Consider the following 20,503-nt stretch of genomic DNA (forward strand, 5'->3'; position numbering starts at 1 on the left):
CAGCTTGGTCTTTTGAGTATCATACGATCTTGGTCCAAATCCCAGCTCGGCCACTTCCTAAAAGTGTGACCTTGGGCAAGCGACTCAGCCTCCCTCGGTCTCAACTAATTCTTCTGTAAAGACGAGGCCAATGCTACCACCTTTGTAGGCCTGATGGGAAGATTAAATGAAATAACACATGTGGAAGGACCTAGCGTACAATAAGCACTCAAATAGAAAATTCTTTCTACCTTTAAACTGTTCTGCTGAGAGAATGTTCACTTAATACCATAAAAAACAATGGCATTACGAGAAAGTACGTTTTTACACTATACTTACATAGTATAAAATAGAAAATATTCCAGACCTCTTCACTTACATACATTTAGGTACATGATTATGAGTATTTGGATTCAGAATCAGGAGGAGCCAGCAGAGAATATACTTTTTCCCTTTTGCTTCTTCTTCATATGACCATTTCCAATTATGAAAGAAAACTGGTTGCCTAAATCTAACTGTCATTATCACTTAGTGAAAAGACAGATGAGTACTGGAAAACGCTCCCTACAAAAGGCCCTTCCGAGCATCAAGAGGCCACTGAAGTTACTGGTGTTTTACCACCGGCCAAGTGGAACATTCCTCCTCAGCATTTTCGCCAAGAGGCATCCATACCTCACCTTTACCTCATTCAGACAAACCAGAAAAATATCCAAACTGACGGTGAAGATGGAGAACTAGCCTTGGGTCAGATGCGCGATCATTCTGTCTCTCAGCTGCTCCACACCTTGTTTGTGGGACATAAAGACGATAAATTCGATGCAGGTTTCCTTAGTTTCCATTTTCTACTTCACGTTTGCCAAAAGCTATTGCATTACCTATAGCTTTTTTTTTCCTTCAGTCCTTACATAAACGTCTCATTTCATTTAAAGCTCACTCCTCTTATAGAATGCCTATTTTGATGATTCTCAATGCATGTTAGAGAAATACTTGCTTCAAATCAGTGGTTCTTAAAATGCACAGACACACACACACACACACGCATACACACTTCTGAACAGACTTTTAGGGGTTCAGGGTCCCTCTCTCGCCTCCTTACCACAGAGCCGGTGAAGGGACTTCTCGGAGTAGGTGTCGCGGTCACAGCCCTTCCCTATGTGGCTGGTCTCCAGCTCCACCGTCACCTGCACCGAGGCCACCGATTCATCACATGTCTCCAGGTGGACGTTTGGGAAGAGCGCCAAAGCACCGGTGCCAGGCTCGTACTCGACCCTGTTGTTCCATCCTGTGTGGGTCCACACGCGGGCGGCAGGGGGGAAGAAAACTCCTGTTAGGTCTCCGTGGTGAACAAATTTTCAGAGCAGGTGTGACAGCAGCAGAGAGACAGTGAGGCTCACCTTGCCACCCAGGGGTGCAGGTGGGCTTGATGCTGATCTTCACCAAAACATCTTCTGTTGCCCTCTTCTTCCCGCAGTCGTAGGCCGTGACTGTCAGCTTGTACTGCTGTTCTTTCCTGTAGTTCAGCTTCTCTGTGTTTTTTATATAACCTTCCAAGAGGAAAAACAACAGTGAGAACCCAAACCCATTCTGCTTCTCGCTTCTGACTTTTTTTTTTAAATTGATGTATAGTTGATTGTGTCAGTTTCAGGTGTACAGCAAAGTGATTCATATATATATATATATATAATTTTTTTCCCGATTATTTTCAAACCCACTGTTTTTGACTTCTGTCATCCTATGCTGAAACACAAAATGCACGTGTTTCAGCCCTGGCAACACTGACACAGAAATAAACTGATGCTTGAGATAATTAACATTCATGCTCTCCAGAGCTTGAACATACACTAAATCCACCTTGAAGGATTGCTTAAGCAGAGGAATGAGTCTACAGAATTCAGCCTCCATTTATTCTTATAGTTGTATTTGGTTTTATATTTAAGATTAAATAGTTAACATGTAAGAGAATAAAAGAGACAAAATAATTCAAGTATTTCAAATATTAAATACAAGATGGAGGGCTTCCCTGGTGGCACAGTGGTTAAGAATCCGCCTGCCGATGCAGCGGACACAGGTTCAAGCTCTGGTCCAAGAAGATCCCACATGCCGCGGAGCAACTAAGCCCATGCGCCACAACTACTGAGCCTGCGCTCTAAAGCCCATGTGCCACAACTACCGAAGCCTGTGTACCTAGAGCCCATGCTCCGCAACAAGAGAAGCCACCGCAATGAGAAGCCTGCGCACCACAATGAAGAGCAGCCCCCGCTCGCCGCGACTAGAGAAAGCCCGCGCGCAGCAACGAAGACCCAACACAGCCAAAAATGAAAACAAATAAATAAATAAATTTATAAAAATACAAGATGGAGCTGCATTAAATACTTCTTGCTATAAGATTTACTTTGTTAGAGAGAGATTTCCTACCCTCACCCAGTAGAACAGAAGCCTGCTTTTTGAACATGAGTGCAAATGTCTGCAAAGCATTTGCAATGCCCATTATTTCATCGAAGATTCTGGACTATGCATTAATAATGGAGACACCACAACATCATCAAGAAACCATAACCTAATAAAGAAGCTGTGCTCCAGAATAAGTTAATTCTAGTCAATTACTAAGGATGGCGGGGTGTCTGGCAGCGAGGTATCAACCTTCATCTTCAAGATGAGGCAGAAAAGCCAAATCTGATGGAGAACAGAAAACGAAACGGACTAAGAGGCAGTCTCATTCGGATGCACGCTGACAGAAAGGTAGGGAGATAAAAAAATAAAAACACTTTGGGTGGGGGATTTTTATTAGATTTTGGTAGGAAAGGAGAAAGAGCATCACCCTATAAGAGAACACAAGATTTGGTGCCAGAAAAGAGGCTTTCAGGAGACAGAGTAAAAAATTAAACATGACCTAAATAGACATTTCTCCAAAGACATAGATGGCCAAAAGGTACATGCATGAAAAGATGCTCAACATCGCTAATTATTAGAGAAATGCAAATCAAAACTACAATGAGGTATCACCTCACACCAGTCAGAATGGCCATCATCAAAAAGTCTACAAATAATAAATGCTGGAGAGGGTGTGGAGAAAAGGGAACCCTCTTGCACTGTTGGTGGGAATGTAAACTGATACAGCCACTATGGAGAACAGTATGGAGGTTCCTTAAAAAACTAAAAATAGAGCTACCATATGATCCAGCAATCCCACTACTGGGCATATACCCTGAGAAAACCATAATTCAAAAAGAGTCATGTACCACAATGTTCATTGCAGCACTATGTACAATAGCCAGGACATGGAAGTAGCCTAAGTGTCCTTCGACAGATGAATGGATAAAGATGTGGTATATGTATACAATGGAATATTACTCAGCCATAAAAAAGAATGAAATAATGCCATTTACAGCAACATGGATGGACCTAGCAGTTATCATACTAAGTGAAGTAAGCCAGAGAAAGACAAACATCATGATTTGCCTTAAATGTGGAATGTTTAAAAAAATTATACAAATGAACTTACATACAAAACAGAAATAGACCCATAAACATAGAAAACAAACTTATGGTTACCAAAGGGGAAGGGAGGGAAATAAATTAGGAGATTGGGATAAACATACACACACTACTATATATAAAATAGGGCTTCCCTGGTGGCGCAGTGGTTAAGAATCAGCCTGCCAGTGCAGGGGACAAGGGTTTAAGCCCTGGCCCGGGAAGATCCCACGTGCCATGGAGCAACTAAGCCTGCGTGCCACAACTACTGAGCCTGCACTCTAGAGCCCATGAGCCACAACTACTGAGCCCACGTGCCACAACTACTGAAGCCCACGCGCCTAGAGCCCGTGCTCCACAACAAGAGAAGCCACCGCAATGAGAAGCCCGTGCACTGCAATGAAGAGTAGCCCCTGCTCACCGCAACTAGAGAAAGCCTACACGCAGCAACAAAGACCCAGTGCAGCCAAAAATAATTAATTTTTAAAAAAGTTTAAAAAAAAATAGATAACCAACAAGGACCTACTGTATAGCACAGGGAACTATAGTCAATAGTTTGTAATAACATATAAGGGAAAAGAATCTGAAAAAATATATATATATATAAAACTGAATCACTTTGCAGTATGCCTGAAACTAACACAACACTGTAAATCAACTACACTTTAACTGAAAAACAAAAAAACTTAAATGTGAGACAGACACACCAAGCTAGGTCTTGCTATGGACTGAATGTGTGTGTCCCCCCAAATCCTTATGTTGAACTCTTGACCCTCAGTGTGATGCTAGTAGGAGGTGGGGCCTCTGGGAGGTGAGGAGGTTTAGTCGAGGTCGTGAGGGTGGAGCCCTCATGACGGGACTAGTGTCCTTACAAGAGAAAGAGGCTAGAGTTTTCTCCCTGCCACGAGAGGACACAGCAAGAAGCAGGTCCTCATTGACGTTCGGCACCTTGATCTTGGACTTCTCAGCCTCCAGAACCGTGAAAAGTAAGTGTCTGCTGTTTTGGCCCCCCAGGTTTATGGTATTTTGTTAGAGCAGCCTGAACGGACTAACTGTGAGTTTCACCGAAGTGCAGACAAAGTTTGGGTTTGAAGCCGATTGGCCCAGAGGGGCTGCCTACCCCATCTCCCCCGCAGTGAGGAAAGAACGCTCCCGGGTGCTCACCATCTTTGTCGACAGCAAATGGCACATCCGGGGTGACAATTTCATAGCTGCAAATCTGGCTGAACTGGGGGGAGCAGTCTGCGTCCACCGCCTCCACCCTCAGGATGCTGCCATACTGCTTGCCCTCCACCACCGTGGCTTTGTAGGACTTCTCCTTGAATACAGGTGCGTACTCGTTCACGTCGTTCACCTGAATATGGACAGTTGCTCTGGAAGAAGGGGGGAGGGGAAAGGCTGTGTGTTTTGCTTGTTTTTTTTACCCCAAGAATAAAATTCCACCCTATTCTTAAATTTCCTTTAACTTTTAAAGTTAATACAGGAATCTGGTTGATTCTTCCAAGTCCTAGCGAGTAAGAGAGCTGGTAAAAAGGCAGTAATATGAAATAAGAGACTTGGGGGCTTCCCTGGTGGCGCAGTGGTTGAGAGTCCGCCTGCCGATGCAAGGGACGCGGGTTCGTGCCCCTGTCCAGGAGGATCCCACGTGCCGCGGAGCAGCTGGGCCCGTGAGCCATGGCCGCTGAGCCTGCGCGTCCGGAGCCTGTGCTCCGCAACGGGAGAGGCCGCAACAGTGAGAGGCCCGCGTACCGTAAAGAAAAAAAAAAAAAAAAAAGAGAGAGACTTGGGATTTTCTTGACAATGTGTGGCAGGGCTGGCAGAAGGGAGATAAACTATATCAGACATCTGTTTGCTCTCCCAGCGAAAAGTTTAAAATATTTTGTTGCAAAATCCAGAAAAAAATTAGGAAGAAGGGTTAAGAAGTACAGATAGAAGATGGGAAATTATGAGCATTAAAACCAGTTCTGCCCTGCTTCTAAGGACTAGAGACCATCTGGAACCCACTGCTGGGACAGCATCCACTGCTGACCCAACTCATGAAGGACCTCGACTTGCCCTTCCTGGTTCCATGTTCCGTCTCCCCGGCCTGGGCACAAGAAAACTAGGGCATCATCAGACCAGGCTACAAACAGAAAACTGTCAGTCTCATGTGCTACTTACTGACCAGGGCGTGTTTCTGAATCAGACAAAGTCCCTGACTGAAATGAGGTCTTTTTCAAGGAAAATGATAATATCACATTTTGTAAAAAGGATGAGGCAAGATTCACTGGCAGGCAGCACTCCCACTGTTCACCAAGACCCTCCACACCCCAATGCTACCCATCCATCCTGACCCTCACAATGGGTTACGCGACCTCACCTCACCTATGTGTCCTCCTTCCTTAGCCAATACACTAAGGAGAAACCGAGACACGACAGAATTAAATTTGCCTAATGTCGAAGGACTAGTAAGTGGCGGAGAAAAGACTAGAAAAGGGCTAAATCCAAGTGTTGTTCCATCTTCTCTGTTACACCAGTAGCTCCCAACTGGCAGAAGCGATGTGAACACACCCAGGACGGGGTGCAGAAGTCAGCTTTCTTCCACCAGCTCAAAAGCGTTTCATGCCCTTTAAATTTACAGAAAAAAAAAAAAAAGATACACGTAACAACAAAATATCTTCCTCTGGGAAAAAGTAGGCTTTTTGAATTTTCAATGTAAGGCCCTAGTTTCTTTACTAGGGTATCTGGTGGGATAAAATTACTCATTTGTTCATTTATTCAACACCTACTATGTGCCAGGCACTTGCTGGGAGCCATACACAAGGGTAAACAGGATACCTGCCCTCAAAGAGCTTACAATCTCACTGGGGACGATTGGGAACTAGCCTCTGCCTCATGTTTCAAAAACAAGAAGTCTTGGGGCAGCGGCAACTGTCACCACTTTCCTTACACACACACGCTCTCTGTCCAGCTCACTTACTTATGAGACTTTTTCACGTTGGCCCCATCAGGCCCCTTCCCGCAGTCGTAGGCCTGGATGGTGAATGTGTAGTCCTTCTGGAGTTCACAGTCCAGTTTCTCTTTTGAGCGAATGATTCCCTCGCCGGTGGATTTATCCACCACTACTGCATCGAAGGGGACATTCTGCCCATGAATCTTAAATCCACAAATCTCACCTAGGGAGTCAAAACAGCGTGGGTTAGAATTTCCACCACACAAACCCAGGGCACACACCCCTCCTCCCCCAAAGAAAATAAACAACAACAATTTGGCAGCCAGGGGTTTAGGGAGTCTGTGAACAAAGCAAGGGCACTTGTGCTTGGACAGGGGGTGAGTTCTGGGGCTTTAGTAAAAAGAAGCATGTTCTGGCTTTCCAAGCAACTTGTTTAAACTTTGCATCCATTCATGCAGGAATACAAAAGAGAAAGAGAAAAAATATAGACAGGCATTTCACAGGAGTACTTAAGAGAGCTCCAGGGCAAAGTAGTTTCATTAGCAAACAGCCAAGGCCTTGATAACACGGAGGAACTGCCCAGCTACCTGGGAGGGCTGGGCAGCTATTTTGATTTGGACCAGAGAGGAGGCTAGAAGGCACAGTTAAGTGTTGAGAGAGGAAGAAGCGTGAGGCATAGGTTCAGCACCGTTATTACAGAAAGTCTGTCAAAAAAAAAAAAAAAAAAAATCGAAGAAACAAGTCTTCCTGTGCAATGAGCCTGGCTAAAATTAGGGAATCAAAACAAACTACTGAATGAGAAAAAGGTAGAAATACCAACTTTTCAGGCATCCATTTCAACAGCTATCAGCTACAATTAAGATACAGTTTCCATTCTCAGGAGGGATTTGCTAGACTTGCCTTCGTTTCGGACTTTATCCTATCAGACCTGAAAAAGAAGCCTGCCTGGGAACGTAAGCACATCCAAGTTGGTCTACAAGCTTATTTAGGAGTTAAAATCTAGGTTTCCATTCTGGCCCATGGGAGAATACATATAAATACTTTGATGTATGTATAAAACTTCAGAGTATATTTCACATAAAAATAAAACTGAACTCTTCCAAAATTACAACTAGTAGAAAATGGTTACAAAGTGAATCTCTTAAATCCAATTTTAAAAAAAGGAACAGGATTATCCATATAGTTCAAATGGATGTCTGATTTCCAGATATTTCTAACCAAGGGTCTGGTTACATACAATTTCCATCAATATACTCAAAAATAGAAACAAAGTAGGAGAATAAATAGGGATAAGAGAACATGACAGTTTCTTCTGTTTAAGGGCTGATTCCCAATTTTATAAACAAAGTTAGTGGGTTAATGTTCATAAGAGGCATAGAAAGAACCCTTTATCACCTTCTTTGGTGACTGTCACCTCAAAACTCTCTAAAGGGAGAAAAGATAAACCCATGTCAGTAATACAGGAAAGAAGGAAGCCGAAACAATAAGGAAAAAAAAAGGTCAAAGATGCACATATTACACAGAAAAGCTTGACATAATTTAACAACAAATTCAGTAGCCAGCTTTAGCAAAACTGTATCTTCAGTAACAAAACATCTCTATGAATCCAACTTACCACAGATTACACTAGCTTAGTGATGAAATACTGCTATAAAGTCTCCTCACACCCTCAGGTGTCATGAGGATTTTTCTCTTCATGACTGTTTTGATGATAACGGTTTCTAAGTAAGTCTACTTGTTATTTTACAGTTTTCGGATTTTCATTTTCAAGCTAAGTTCTCAGTGGCTGGATTCTGGTAACTTTCAAGTCATCGTTAGATTTAGCAAAACAGTTGGAGGAAAGGGTTTCACTTTAACCCTTTGTTCTTGAGCTGAATAATAATCTGTTCTCACCTAAAGTACCCAACCAAGGCAACAAATACAAAGCCCTCTTCTAATGGAACATATACTTAAATGCGAACTGAAACCAGATTCGGTACTAACTGTAGCAATGCTACAGCGATCATGGCTTTTATTTTGTGAAAACAGCTGTTCTCCCAAGTCAATATAAATCCTGCTCACCTCACCCTGCGACCCCTACAGAGTAGAAGTCCCTCTCCCCGGACTCAGCGTGGCCTCGCCGGGGAAACCGTCCCTCCCCCCAGAGGTTACTCAGCCTCAATTCCCTGTTTTTTTTTTTTTAATGGTTTTACCACATATTTGCATATCCCTCAACAGTGTTGTTTCATTTTGTTTATTTTTGAGTTTCAAAACATGGCCATCCTACGGTGTGCAATTGTTGTGACTTGCTTTTTCACTTGACCTTTTCCAACTGTGTGTGTCTGAGGCCTTCGTCCCTGTTGGCATATGCAGTCACATAGTTCACTCACTCTCACTAGCACGCACAGGGAGAACCCAATGAGTTAAAACATAAGCGCTTAAAACATTGCCCGGCACAAAGAAAGCGCTCCGCGAACGTCTGCTGTCACTGTAATTATTTCCCATTGTGTGAACACACCGTAACTCCAGTGTTTTGCTGTGTATGAACAAGGCTACGGTGGGTCCTTCTGTCCTGCTTCCTGGGCACATACACAGGCTCTCTCCAGATCTGTGCTGCCCGGTACAGGAGCCACTAGCCACGTGGGGCTGCTAAAAATTGAACTAAAATTCATATTTTAGTGCGTGATATTAAAAACTCAGTTCCTCGGTCGCAGTGGCTGCATTTCAAGGGCTCAACGGCCACACGTGACTAGTAACTACTGAATGGAGACGTGGACAGGGAATCCCACCATCATCACAAGCTCTACGGGACAGCACTGCTCAGAGTAGTGGGGGCAAACCTGCAGGTCAAGTCCAGCTAGGGCATGATTTTGAACGGCCTGCGAGCTGAAAATGGCTTCTGTGTATCACTTCATGACATAAGAAAATTACATGAAATTCAAACTTCAGTGTCCATAAGTAATGTTTTATCAGGACACAGACCTACTAATGTCTTGTCTAGGGCTGCTTTCCCCTCTCCCGATAGTGGCACAGTTGGGTCACTGCCAAAGAGACCCTGTGGGCTGCAAAGCCTCAATCTCTCACTACCAGCTTTTAACAGAAAGGCTGGCTGATCACTGCTCTAGAATCCACCATGAGCAGAACTGCTGGGTACCAGCTGTGTCCAACTGTTTTCCAGAATGCTAAGTCACTAGATTACATTCACACTTTTCGGGTGTATACTAATACAGCATAGTACATGTTAAGATAAATCAAGTTGCCCTGCTTTAATTCAGAGGTAACGTCTCGGTTTTTGACTTGGAGTTTGCTGTTCTGAAAAGAAAATGGTGAGGCCGTCCCACGTCACTCACCGTGACAGCATGTGCTTTCCCGACAAGGCGGCTGTGTAGGGAAGTAAGATTTAAGACCCTGGGATGAAGCGTCTGACCTGGGTGATGCCACCTACTTGGTGCATTGCTGAGTAAGAGTTTAAAGACACTCATCATTCAGGCAATGTCCTTGAGACTGTTTCTGAGATTATGAGGAAAGTGGAACTGTTTGCCAAAAGCTGAAACTCCCTCAGTCACTCCTTCGGGCTATCAGGCTAGGAAGAGGGGACGGGAGGATTCCGAGGGTAGGAAGGCACTGGGGTGTTTCCAGTCTATACTTCAGGTGTCCGGGGAAGGCTGCATTGATAAGGTAACGTCAGAGTAGAAACCAGAGGAAACTAAGGGAGCAAACCACAGGCTCATCTGGGGAAGAGTTCCACACAGAGGGAACAGTGAGTGCGAAGGTCCTGAGGCAGACCTGGGCCTGGCCCAGCTCAGGAACAAGGAGGCGTGTGCTGCTCAGTGGCTGAGCACAGGAGAGGACAAAAGACGAGGTGAGACACAGACAAGCAACCTGAAGCTACGGCAGCTACTACACAATTGCAGCTTCTCCCCCAAGTGAGGAGGGCGTGACTGGAGAGTTCTGAGCAGAGAAATAAATAAATACGGCTCATAGTCTGAAAGAATCCATCTGACTGCTGTGCTGAAAATAAGTCTGTCAGAGGGCAAAGGTGGAGACTGGAGTGACCCCGGCAGAGATGCTGAAGGACAGAGCAGGGAGGACATGGGACGGTGGGAAGTGGTCAGATGGGCTTTGAAAGTAAGGCCAAGGCCGAGGGATTCTGAGTGAGAAACTGCAAAGGATGAAGTTGCCCTCAGCCGACATGGGAGAAGCCATGGAAGGAAGGTCTGGAGGGAGGAATGGGGGTCTGCACTTCCGCTTTGAACACGTGCCTCTACCACGATGTGTTACGGAATAACACCTCAAACGGATGATTATCAAATCTAAGAATAGATGTTATTTTGAAACTCGTGTATTTCCAGGCTGTTCTCTAGAAGACAGGATCTATTTACAATGAGAACAGCAAAAACGTACATGTGTTATCTTCCCCACATACCCCACCGATTGTACCTAAGTCACTACTCAAATGGGCTACATCATTAGGATCTGGTGCCTCAGATCCACGGTGCTCACTACACAGCTAGGTCAACTGGGTCCTTTTGCCTGGAATGACTTAAAAGCCATCTCGCCGGCTGGCAGCCTGATGCAGCAGGAGCAGCACGAAGTTCACCCAGGGCAGACCTGCGCTTTCCGCACCGCCTGCGTGGCCTTCGTGTCTCTGCTGGGTCTGCTAAGCCAGCGTCTGCACACTGGCCAGTCCACGCACTTCTCGGGGTCCATCGACTCGTCCAACCGGGGACCCCGATTCTAATGAGGAAGACGGATCCGACTGGAGCAGGCAAGGGGCGAGTGAACGAGTTAAAGCGACTGCAGTATTTCAGGTGAGATCTGCTGAGGGCTAGACTAAGGCGGTGTCAGCAGGAGATATTTAAGGGATTTTAGGAGGATGGACAGGGCTTTCCAGCCCACTGGGCAGAGAGAGTGAAAGGGTTGGGAGGAACACCCGGGTCTTCAGCTGATGGTGCCCTTTCGGGAACTGAGGTGCAGAGAAAAGAGGAAAAGATTCACAAAAAAGGTGTTTGGCCTGTTGATCCCAAGCAAACTTCTCGCTTGTTTGTTTGCTGGAGGATTTTAAAGCCCCACATTCATCTCTTTCATCCATACAAAATCCACTGGATGCAAATAAAGACCTTTCTCTTTAACATAACTACAGTCACATCTCACAGCCAACAAAATGAACAACAATCCCTTGGATATTTTCATAGGGAGTATCCTACTGCCTCTCATTCGGTTCATGATTTTCCTCCTCCAAACCAGGGACCAATTTCTGTCAATAATTCTCCTGGGAGCTGACCTTTCTAAACTTTCAAGTGGTCATTGATTCATTCTTCTCCCGTCTCCTTCACACCTGTGTGTACAGTTCTCCTAGTGACACACATATGACCGTTACATACATGTGGTTACGCAGGAGCCGCATGTATCAGGTGGAGCTGCACCACGGTGATGACACAGAAAGTGCACCTCTGCCCTTTGCATCCTCAGGCTGCTCTCCCAGACTCAGCCCTCTCCCACCCTCAAAATCACCCTCGCATTCTGTTTTCTTTCTGTCCTGTTCCTTCCCACTCAATCCAGACCACGTACCACTGCTCCGCTAGATAAATCTACCTACAACCCTGCTCCCGTCATATCTGAAATGCCCCACCAGGTTTCCTGGACGACCCCTCTAGCTGTGATGGCCTCAGAATGGACCAAACCCTCCCCTGTCTCTCTCCACTCTTCATTCCCTTAAGATCATCTAAAATAGTCAAAAGAATTTTTAAAAAGCAAAACATAAAAATATAACAATGGATGAAGCCAGCAAAGCAGAGATAGGACTTCTCGCTATCCAGCTGCATCCAGGTTCTTGGCTGACAGTGTTTTCTCTTCTGTCCCTGTGGTTTCTGGCTGGCCTGGCATTCTTTCTCCGTCTTCTTCCAAAACTTAATTTGGTCTCAGACTCTTCCCCAAATGAGAGGGGTGTCTCTAGAGCCTCTCCTGCAGCCGCACCAGCTCTGGTGCTGTCCTGCCCTCACACCACACTGCTAGTGGAGATCATGGGCGCCAGCTCCAACACTTAGGGCTCAGGGAAGTCCCTGGAGGTCCAGTGGTTAGGACTCCATGCTTTCACTGCAGGGGAAAACAGGTTTGGTCCCTGGTCAGGGAACTAAGATCCCACAAGCTGTGACGCGGGGAAAAAAAAAAAAAAAAAAACCACTTAGGGTCCTCTGGTGGCAACAGATATCCATTCCAGCTAACTCAGCGAAAGGGCCTTCACTGAAGAGCCACTGGGAACTCATGGAATTGACTGCAGGCCAGAGAAAGGGACTTAGGAAACTGTCAGAAACCAAGGCAGCTTGAGAGACCAGCAAAGAGGAGCCACAACAGTCCGAGAGCAAAATGGTCTGGACAGGAATGAATGTGACACCTGGTATCAGCGCCTTTGTCCCTCTCCTGGATATTCACATCCCAAGAGGGAGCATCTGGTCGGCCCTGCTAGGGTCATGCATGTGCCTGGCTGGGGAAACCAGGGTAATGGGTTGTAGAGCCACCAATCTGGACCCAACAGGAAAGAGACCAGGGGCTGTTAAGGGAAAATGGACATTTCCTGAGCAGCAAGTGTCCACTACAACGTCCCCGCTAATCCAACTCTCCTCCCTAACCTACTTCTCTCTCCTTGGCGTCTCTCCACACCCACCAGCTGGACATCCAGGCTGACTCTTACTTATGGTGACTTTTGACTTCCTTGTTTACTGGTCCAGGTTTGTTTCTAGAACAAGCTCACGTGTGGCTCTAATCAGAACAGGTTTTCAAGATACCTTAAAAGTACAAAAAGCATACACCCAAGGGTTATGGCCTCCAAGCTCCTCAGACTACCGCAACGGCTCTCAAATTTCAGTGTGCCAAGAACTGCCTGAGAAGCTCGCTGAAAACGTAGTCTGCCAAGCCCCATTCCCAGAACTTCTGACTCAGCAGCTCTGAGCAGAGCTCAGTAATCCAACAAGCGCTGCCAGGCGGCTCCAATGCAGATGGGCTGCGGTGCGTACTTGAGAGACTGGCCCATCAGTGGTTTCCTAACCTCACGGGCTGGTTACAGATTTCTAAACTGTGCTCCTGCAAGTACAGACTCACACAGGCAAGAGTAGAACAGGGGGACCTGCACTCAACGGATGGGCCCCAGGACCATCTGGAGGAATGTATTAGGTTATGCCACATGAAAATGCCATTTTTGTATGGCATTTTTGTATGCTGAAAATGTTGAAAACGTCAAAATATTTGAAAAAATGGAATGTCAGCAATTTTATGTGATTCAGCCTAGTATAAGGCAGTAATCAGCTGAGCAGCCGTTTTAAATAAGTAAGGATCTGGATGTCAGGACAGAAACTTGATTAGAAAACCAGGTGCAAGGTAACATCCCGTCCATTCAGCTTAACAACAGAAACCGTGCAGCCCTGAGCTCACTTCCAACCCTCTGCTCCTCCACAAGCCACACGAGCTAACTACTCCCACATCTTTGGAAGCCCTGCCAGCCCCCACCTCTGCCCCAGCCTCCCCTCCGCCCTTCACTGCCCTTGCACCTCCTTCCCATCCTTGACAGGAGCTCAAGCCTGCCTTTGGAAATCACCTCTTTTCCTTTTTTTTTTTTTTAAATTGATTTATTTATTTTTGGCTGTGATGAGTCTTTCGTTTCTGTGCGAGGGCTTTCTCTAGTTGCGGCGAGCGGGGGCCACTCTTCATCGCAGAGCGCGGGCCTCTCACTATCGCGGCCTCTCTTGTTGCAGAGCACAGGCTCCAGACGCGCAGGCTCAGTAGTTGTGGCTCATGGGCCCAGCTGCTCTGCGGCATTTGGGATCCTCCCAGACCAGGGCTCGAACCCGTGTCCCCTGCGTTGGCAGGCAGATTCTCAACCACTGCGCCACCGGGGAAGCCCCCCTTTCCTTTCTTAACCCCCATCACCTTGCCTTCTCATGAACTCCAGTCCACACCGCGCTGCCTCTCTCACCTGGCACTGAACTATAAACATCCTGGCAACCCTGCTTAACTCTCTGACAATGCTGGTTTTGCCTTCCCACCTAGGTGATCAGTGTTTTGAGAAATGCTTTTTTGCATTCTCTGGAAGACTTAGCAAAGCTACCTCACATTTAATGATTATTGATCTCAAACCTTTCCTGGAGGCAAATGCATCCAACATGAGTTCACTCTAGTCAGTAACTGTTGATAGGAAGTTTCTGTCCTGACATCCGGATCCTTACCTATTTAAAACGGCTACTTGGGCTTCCCTGATGGCGCAGTGGTTGAACGTCCGCCTGCCGATGCAGGGGACACGGGTTCGTGCCCCGGTCCGGGAAGATCCCACATGCCGCGGAGCGGCTTGGCCCGTGAGTCATGGCCGCTGAGCTTGCGCATCCGGAGCCTGTGTTCCGCAACGGGAGAGGCCCCAACAGTGAGAGGCCCGCATACCGCAAAAAAAAAAAAAAAAAAAAAAAAAAAAAAAAAAAAAAAAAAAAAAAAAAACGGCTACTCGACTGATTATTGCCTTATGCTAGGCTGAATCACATAAAATTTCTGACATTCCATTTTTTCAAATATTTTGACATTTTCAACATACAAAAATGGCATTTTCATGTGGCTTAACCTAATACATCCAACTCATTGCTGCAAACACAATGCCAGCCCAGTTGCACATGCTGAAAAAGCAAAACTGGGCAGAGATGTGTGGTAGTGAAGCCCTATGGAGAAAAGGAGCACAGATCTGAGTTGGTTCTAATATCAAAAAAAGTAAAGTTCCCGTTCTTGCCCTGAAATTTCTTTTGGATTCCATTCGTATCATAATTGTTTTAACTAATCTTCTGGAATGTCTGTACTCAGTCTAGGAAGGCAGGAAAAAGAATGCTTCTGGAAACACCTACTAAAGGGAAGAGCTTCAAAACGGGGGCCGGGGGGCTTCCCTGGTGGTGCAGTGGTTGGGAGTCCGCCTGCCGATGCAGGGGACACGGGTTTGTGCCCTGGTCCGGGAAGATCCCACATGCCGCGGAGCAGCTGGGCCCGTGAGCCATGGCCTCTGAGCCTGCGCGTCCGGAGCTTGTGCTCCGCAACGGGAGAGGCCACAGCAGTGAGAGGCCCGTGTACCGCCAAAAAAAAAAAAAGGGGGGGGGCGCGGGGAGTGCAGGGTGTTCAGCTTCCAATACAGGCAGCGAAGAAGGGGTAACCGTCAAAACAGCAACAACATGGCCTGTGAAGTGGTCCCAGCTTTTAACTCCCCATTAAATATATAAAACGTACAATACATGTTCTTACCCTCACCTCTACTCAGGCTTTCAGCAGATTAAGGAAAAGGGGCTGAATAAGGAATTGAGTTGTTCCGATTTTCTAAAATACATGACAAATACCAAGACTTTATTCTCTTAGTTTCACCCCCAAGAAAACAACGTGGGCCAGACCCTGTGCGCCCCACATGAATGTCTGATGAGTGACAATTTACAACACACTTTGGTGACCAGGCTTCCCACATTACACAGGTATTTATTTCAGAGGCTGCATGAGTAATCTCCAGTGATTACCCACACACAGGTCCTGTGATGGGATGAGACTGTGGACCAGAATATTTACAACACTGTGAAGTCAATATCACGAGAGCTGACCCGGTGAAACTAAGAATCACGCTGCAGTCAGACCGCCTGGCTCGAAGGCAGCACGGCTGTTTGTGAGCTGTGTGATCTTGGGCAAACTCACTCGTTCCTTCTACAAATATCTATGGAAGCGTCAACTAGTCCCAGGTGCTGGTCTAGGGACCAGGGATTAAATGGAGAATACGGTAGTCATGCTGCTGACAGACATGCTCTGAGTCTCCGTTTCTTCATATGGAAAATGGGGGCATGAGAGTACCCATCGCGTGAGATTGCTGGAAGGAATCAGACAAAGTAACTGGGCAGAGCCCTGAGAACACCCTTGGCCACACTGAAGAGCTCAATAAATGTCAGATGTGCCCGCTGCCTCCACCACCACCATCATCATGGTGTTAAAATAAACTCAACGTCACCACCAAAACCAACCTAAGATCAAAACAAGGCTCCAGACTTAGCCTCTGCTTTACACAAAAGTTATTTAAGAAATCAGTGAGAAAATGGAACACTATGAAGACTATTAGAGAAAGATGGAAAAACAGTTCTCACAGAACGTTAAGAAATATTTTTAAAAGATTCATAACAGCAGCAGCAAACACTGTACACAGCACCTACTACATAGCAGGCATTGTTTTAAGCTCTTCATATTTATACATAAATAAGTTAATATTCCCCAAACCCTGTAAGGTATGTGATATTATCCTCATTTTACAAGAGATGAAAAGCGAGGCACAGAGATGTTATGTAATTTGCCCAAAGCCACACAGCCAGTAAGTTTCAGAGCCAGGATTCAAGCACAGGCTGCTGGCTCTAGGGTTTGTTTTCCTACGTACCCGTCTGCTACAGCCTCGTGGGGGCAGTGTTCTGTATAGCAGCTGGATGGGTAGTTGGATGGGTACCATGGCAACAGAAGAGGGAAGGAGACAGGTGTTCCCTTCCCTGGACTGTGCAGCTACTCACTTTGGTAGGATGAGGACCACGCTTCAGGAAGAGTCGATGAGCATCAATTCCACCCCTGGGTGTATAACCAAGAGAGCTGAAAACTGATGTCCACACAGAAACTCGTACACGAATGTCCACAGCAGCATCATTCACAATCACCGCCAAGTGGAAACAATTCTGATGCCCATTACTGATGGATGAATGAATGAAATGTGGTCCATCCGTACATCGAAATATGATTTGGCAATAAAAAAGAAGGAAGGGGCTTCCCTGGTGGTGCAGTGGTTGAGAGTCCGCCTGCCGATGCAGGGGACACGGGTTCGTGCCCCGGTCTGGGAAGATCCCACATGCCGTGGAGCGGCTGGGCCCATGAGCCATGGCTGCTGAGCCTGCGCGTCTGGAGCCTGTGCTCCTCAACGGGAGAGGCCACAACAGTGAGAGGCCCGCGTACCGCAAAAAAAAAAAAAAAAAAAAAGGAATGAAGGACATGCCACAACATGGGTGAACCTTCAAATCATCATGCTAAGTGAAAGACGCTAGTCACAAAAAGCCACATATGTATTTATATGAAATATCCAGAATAGGCAAATCCATAAACAAGTAGTAGGCTAGTGGTTGCCAAGGGGAGTGACTGCTAGCAGGTGCAAGGGTTTCTTTTTGGGGAGATGAAATGTTGTGGAACTAGACAGTGGCTGATGGTTGGACAATCTTATGAATATACTAAAAACCAGTGAACTGTATACTTTAAAAACTATACATTATGGTACATGAATTGTATTTTTAAAAAAAGAATACAAGAGCAACTGTGCTCCCCTGTGAAAATCTCCAGAAGGAAAATACTTACTTTTTCTGGCCACTATGGCAAATACAATCAAGTTACCACTATACTTGGCTCTAAAGTGCTTCTCTACATAGTTTTTTAAAATCCCAATATATAACTTTGGCACATCAATAAAAAAATACCTGAGGATCTCTAAAAACATAAAACTTTATAAGTATTATTTCATTCACAATAATACATTAAGTTTTGATAAATGACCCAATAAAATTAAATCCAACGAGAAAGAAAAAATAAGTAACTTTATTAATATGACTTCAAAGTTAGTATTCAATGTACATTTCATTTCCTACTTCCCTTCCTTTGTACCTTCCTGGTGCCATATACAGCATCATAGTGAAGAGCCATCCCGCCTGGGCTGGAATCTGGCCTCTGCCACATACTAGCTGTGACCCAGAGCAAAGTTAGCTGCTCTGTGCCTCGGCTTCCTCTTTTTAAAGCAGGGGTGGCAGGAAGCATACTTACCTCAAAAGGTTGCTGTGGATTAAACACAAATGCGTATATGTAAAGCACTTACAACAATGCCTGGGACACGAAATGCTTTATAAGTGTTATGTATCACGAGTGATGTAACGGGACAGAGCTCCACCAGCAACAGGACTGGACACAGATGAGAATTCATAGAGAGAGGCCGGGGGGAGTAAATACAAAACTCCTGACTGCGATCACTTCTCAGAATGCTTGAGATGTCAGAGATGTACAAGTCCCCTCAGAAACATGAGCTAAATAACCCCATTAAAGTTATTTACAAGGCACTGAAACGTCACACCCATAAGGAGGAACGGCATATAATAACCAAAGGTGTTGCATGCAAAGTGTGTGTATATATGTATATGCAAACACTCAAGAATCTAGCTATTCACAGAGGAAACCACGAGGTAATGCTAAAAATGATTTTAAATCGGGGGCGGGGTGGGGAACAAACAAACAAAAAAATCCCCTTGGCTACCAGACAGATACTGTACGCCTAGCACAGAGCGCTTCCTCTACCATCCATCTAACTGGATTTCCGTCTAAAAACCAATAAACAAGTAAAACTAACTGGAAAGGTCTGTCTCTACCACTGACTCCAACACCATAAGCTGCTTCTCGGGTTACTTTCCTGGAAATGGGATGTGGCACTTGAACGGAAAGAAGAACAAATTCACGTTTTAAATAGCTCTTCAGAGGCAGCCTCACATTCACTGCTGCCACTTACCACACTAAATTTAATGTATGGAATGATCTACCAGAGCTACTGAATTTTTCTCATTTGTCCCAAGGCAAACAGAACAAACAGAAATTTTGTTCTGGAAAAACATCATGCAGAAACTGCTCTTTGAAAATTAACTTCGCGATGTCAATTCTGACGATCAGAATTGATAGTCAATTCTGACAAAGAAAGGGTGAAGCAGCCCGTTCCTCCACCAGTTAAGGAAGTTACTATGGCCCCGACGTAAAGCAAGGACAGTTCTGATTTGCAAAGTGCTACTGAATGCTAGCAAAGCAGCAAATCTCCAAAGCAACCCTAGAGATTTGTCCCTATAAACACTTAGCTGACAATCTTATGATGTAACTCAAGTTAAAAATTTACTGAGGGCTTCCCTGGTGGCGCGGGGGTTGAGAGTCTGCCTGCCGATGCAGGGGAAACGGGTTCGTGCCCCGGTCTGGGAAGATCCCACATGCCGCGGAGCGGCTGGGCCCGTGAGCCATGGCCGCTGGGCCTGTGCGTCCGGAGCCTGTGCTCCGCAACGGGAGAGGCCACAACAGTGAGAGGCCCACATACCGAAAAAAAGAAAAAAAAAAATTTACTGAAAGTAAAATCTAAGCCAAAAGAATTCATTTATAAAAGATTGCTCAATGTCTTTAAATAAGTCTTTTCAGGTAACTGAAACCTACGCAGTGCAAGGAAAATCTTGAGCCGTAATTACCTAGATCCTCGCCGTGCATGGACCAGTAGCACCAGGGAACAGGTTAGAAAGGCAGAATCCCAGGTCCTCCCAGACCCACTGTATCTAAGCTTGCATTTTTTTTTTTAAGGTTGCATTTTAACACGATCCCTGTGCTCTGCATGAATGCTGAAGTTTGAGATGCAATGGTCTAGATGCTCTCTCTCTGGTTACATCCAGACAAGGAACGCAGTGATGCAATTAAATATTTTGCTTTTCAACAAGTACAGACAGGCTTTTGGTGGGGGGGGGTGGTCAGGTACCCCAACTCTTAAAATTAAATGGAAAAAAAATGGTATGTGGGGGCCACACACAACCCTTCGCTATCAAGACATTCTCAGAAAGGCTCAGAAACAACCCAAAGGGGATGTGTGAAATGCTTCCCACAAGCCCAGACTCATGGGGAGTAAACAAAGACACGCTGGTACCTGCAAAGCGCAGAGGTGCATCTTTGTCCAGGGCAATCAGTGGCGGGTCTAGGAGCACGGTGCTGTCACTCTCCGTAACTAAGCCGTGATACGTGGGCTCCAGCCATGGCTTGTGCTTGTTGACTGTGTTCAAAAACAGAAAAAGGAGAAAGGACACAGGCCAGGTTAGAATTATTATTTTCAACTCGACTGCTTTTGAAGACACACATCCATTATTAAAACAATAAAATTCGGGCTTCCCTGGTGGCGCAGTGGTTGGGAGTCCGCCTGCCGATGCGGGGGGCGCGGGTTCGTGCCCTGGTCCGGGAGGATCCCACATGCCGCGGAGCAGCTGGGCCCGTGAGCCATGACCGCTGGGCCTGTGCGTCCGGAGCCTATGCTCCGCAACAGTGAGAGGCCCGCGTACCGCAAAA

At 45.9% G+C, this 20,503-nt stretch overlaps 1 protein-coding gene across 3 annotated transcripts in view; it reads right to left on the bottom strand.

Annotated features, from left to right (window-relative positions):
* CLSTN1 (calsyntenin 1) overlaps window positions 1–20,503 on the bottom strand; it is a 78,484-nt gene that overhangs the window by 18,065 nt on the left and 39,916 nt on the right. For 2 of the 3 annotated variants that reach the window (XM_079697973.1, XM_079697971.1), the window contains exons 2-7: window positions 20,091–20,213; window positions 7,781–7,810; window positions 6,413–6,608; window positions 4,618–4,826; window positions 1,374–1,523; window positions 1,076–1,261 (exon numbers count right to left, since the gene is read on the bottom strand). In XM_079697973.1, the coding sequence (XP_079554099.1) occupies window positions 1,076–1,261; window positions 1,374–1,523; window positions 4,618–4,826; window positions 6,413–6,608; window positions 7,781–7,810; window positions 20,091–20,213 (894 nt within the window). The remainder of the gene's footprint in view (window positions 1–1,075; window positions 1,262–1,373; window positions 1,524–4,617; window positions 4,827–6,412; window positions 6,609–7,780; window positions 7,811–20,090; window positions 20,214–20,503) is intronic. The other variant, XM_079697972.1, reaches the window with a different exon arrangement.

This window comes from Hyperoodon ampullatus (assembly GCF_949752795.1).
Source record: "Hyperoodon ampullatus genome assembly, chromosome: 2".
In the NCBI taxonomy this organism is placed as follows: domain Eukaryota; kingdom Metazoa; phylum Chordata; class Mammalia; order Artiodactyla; family Ziphiidae; genus Hyperoodon; species Hyperoodon ampullatus.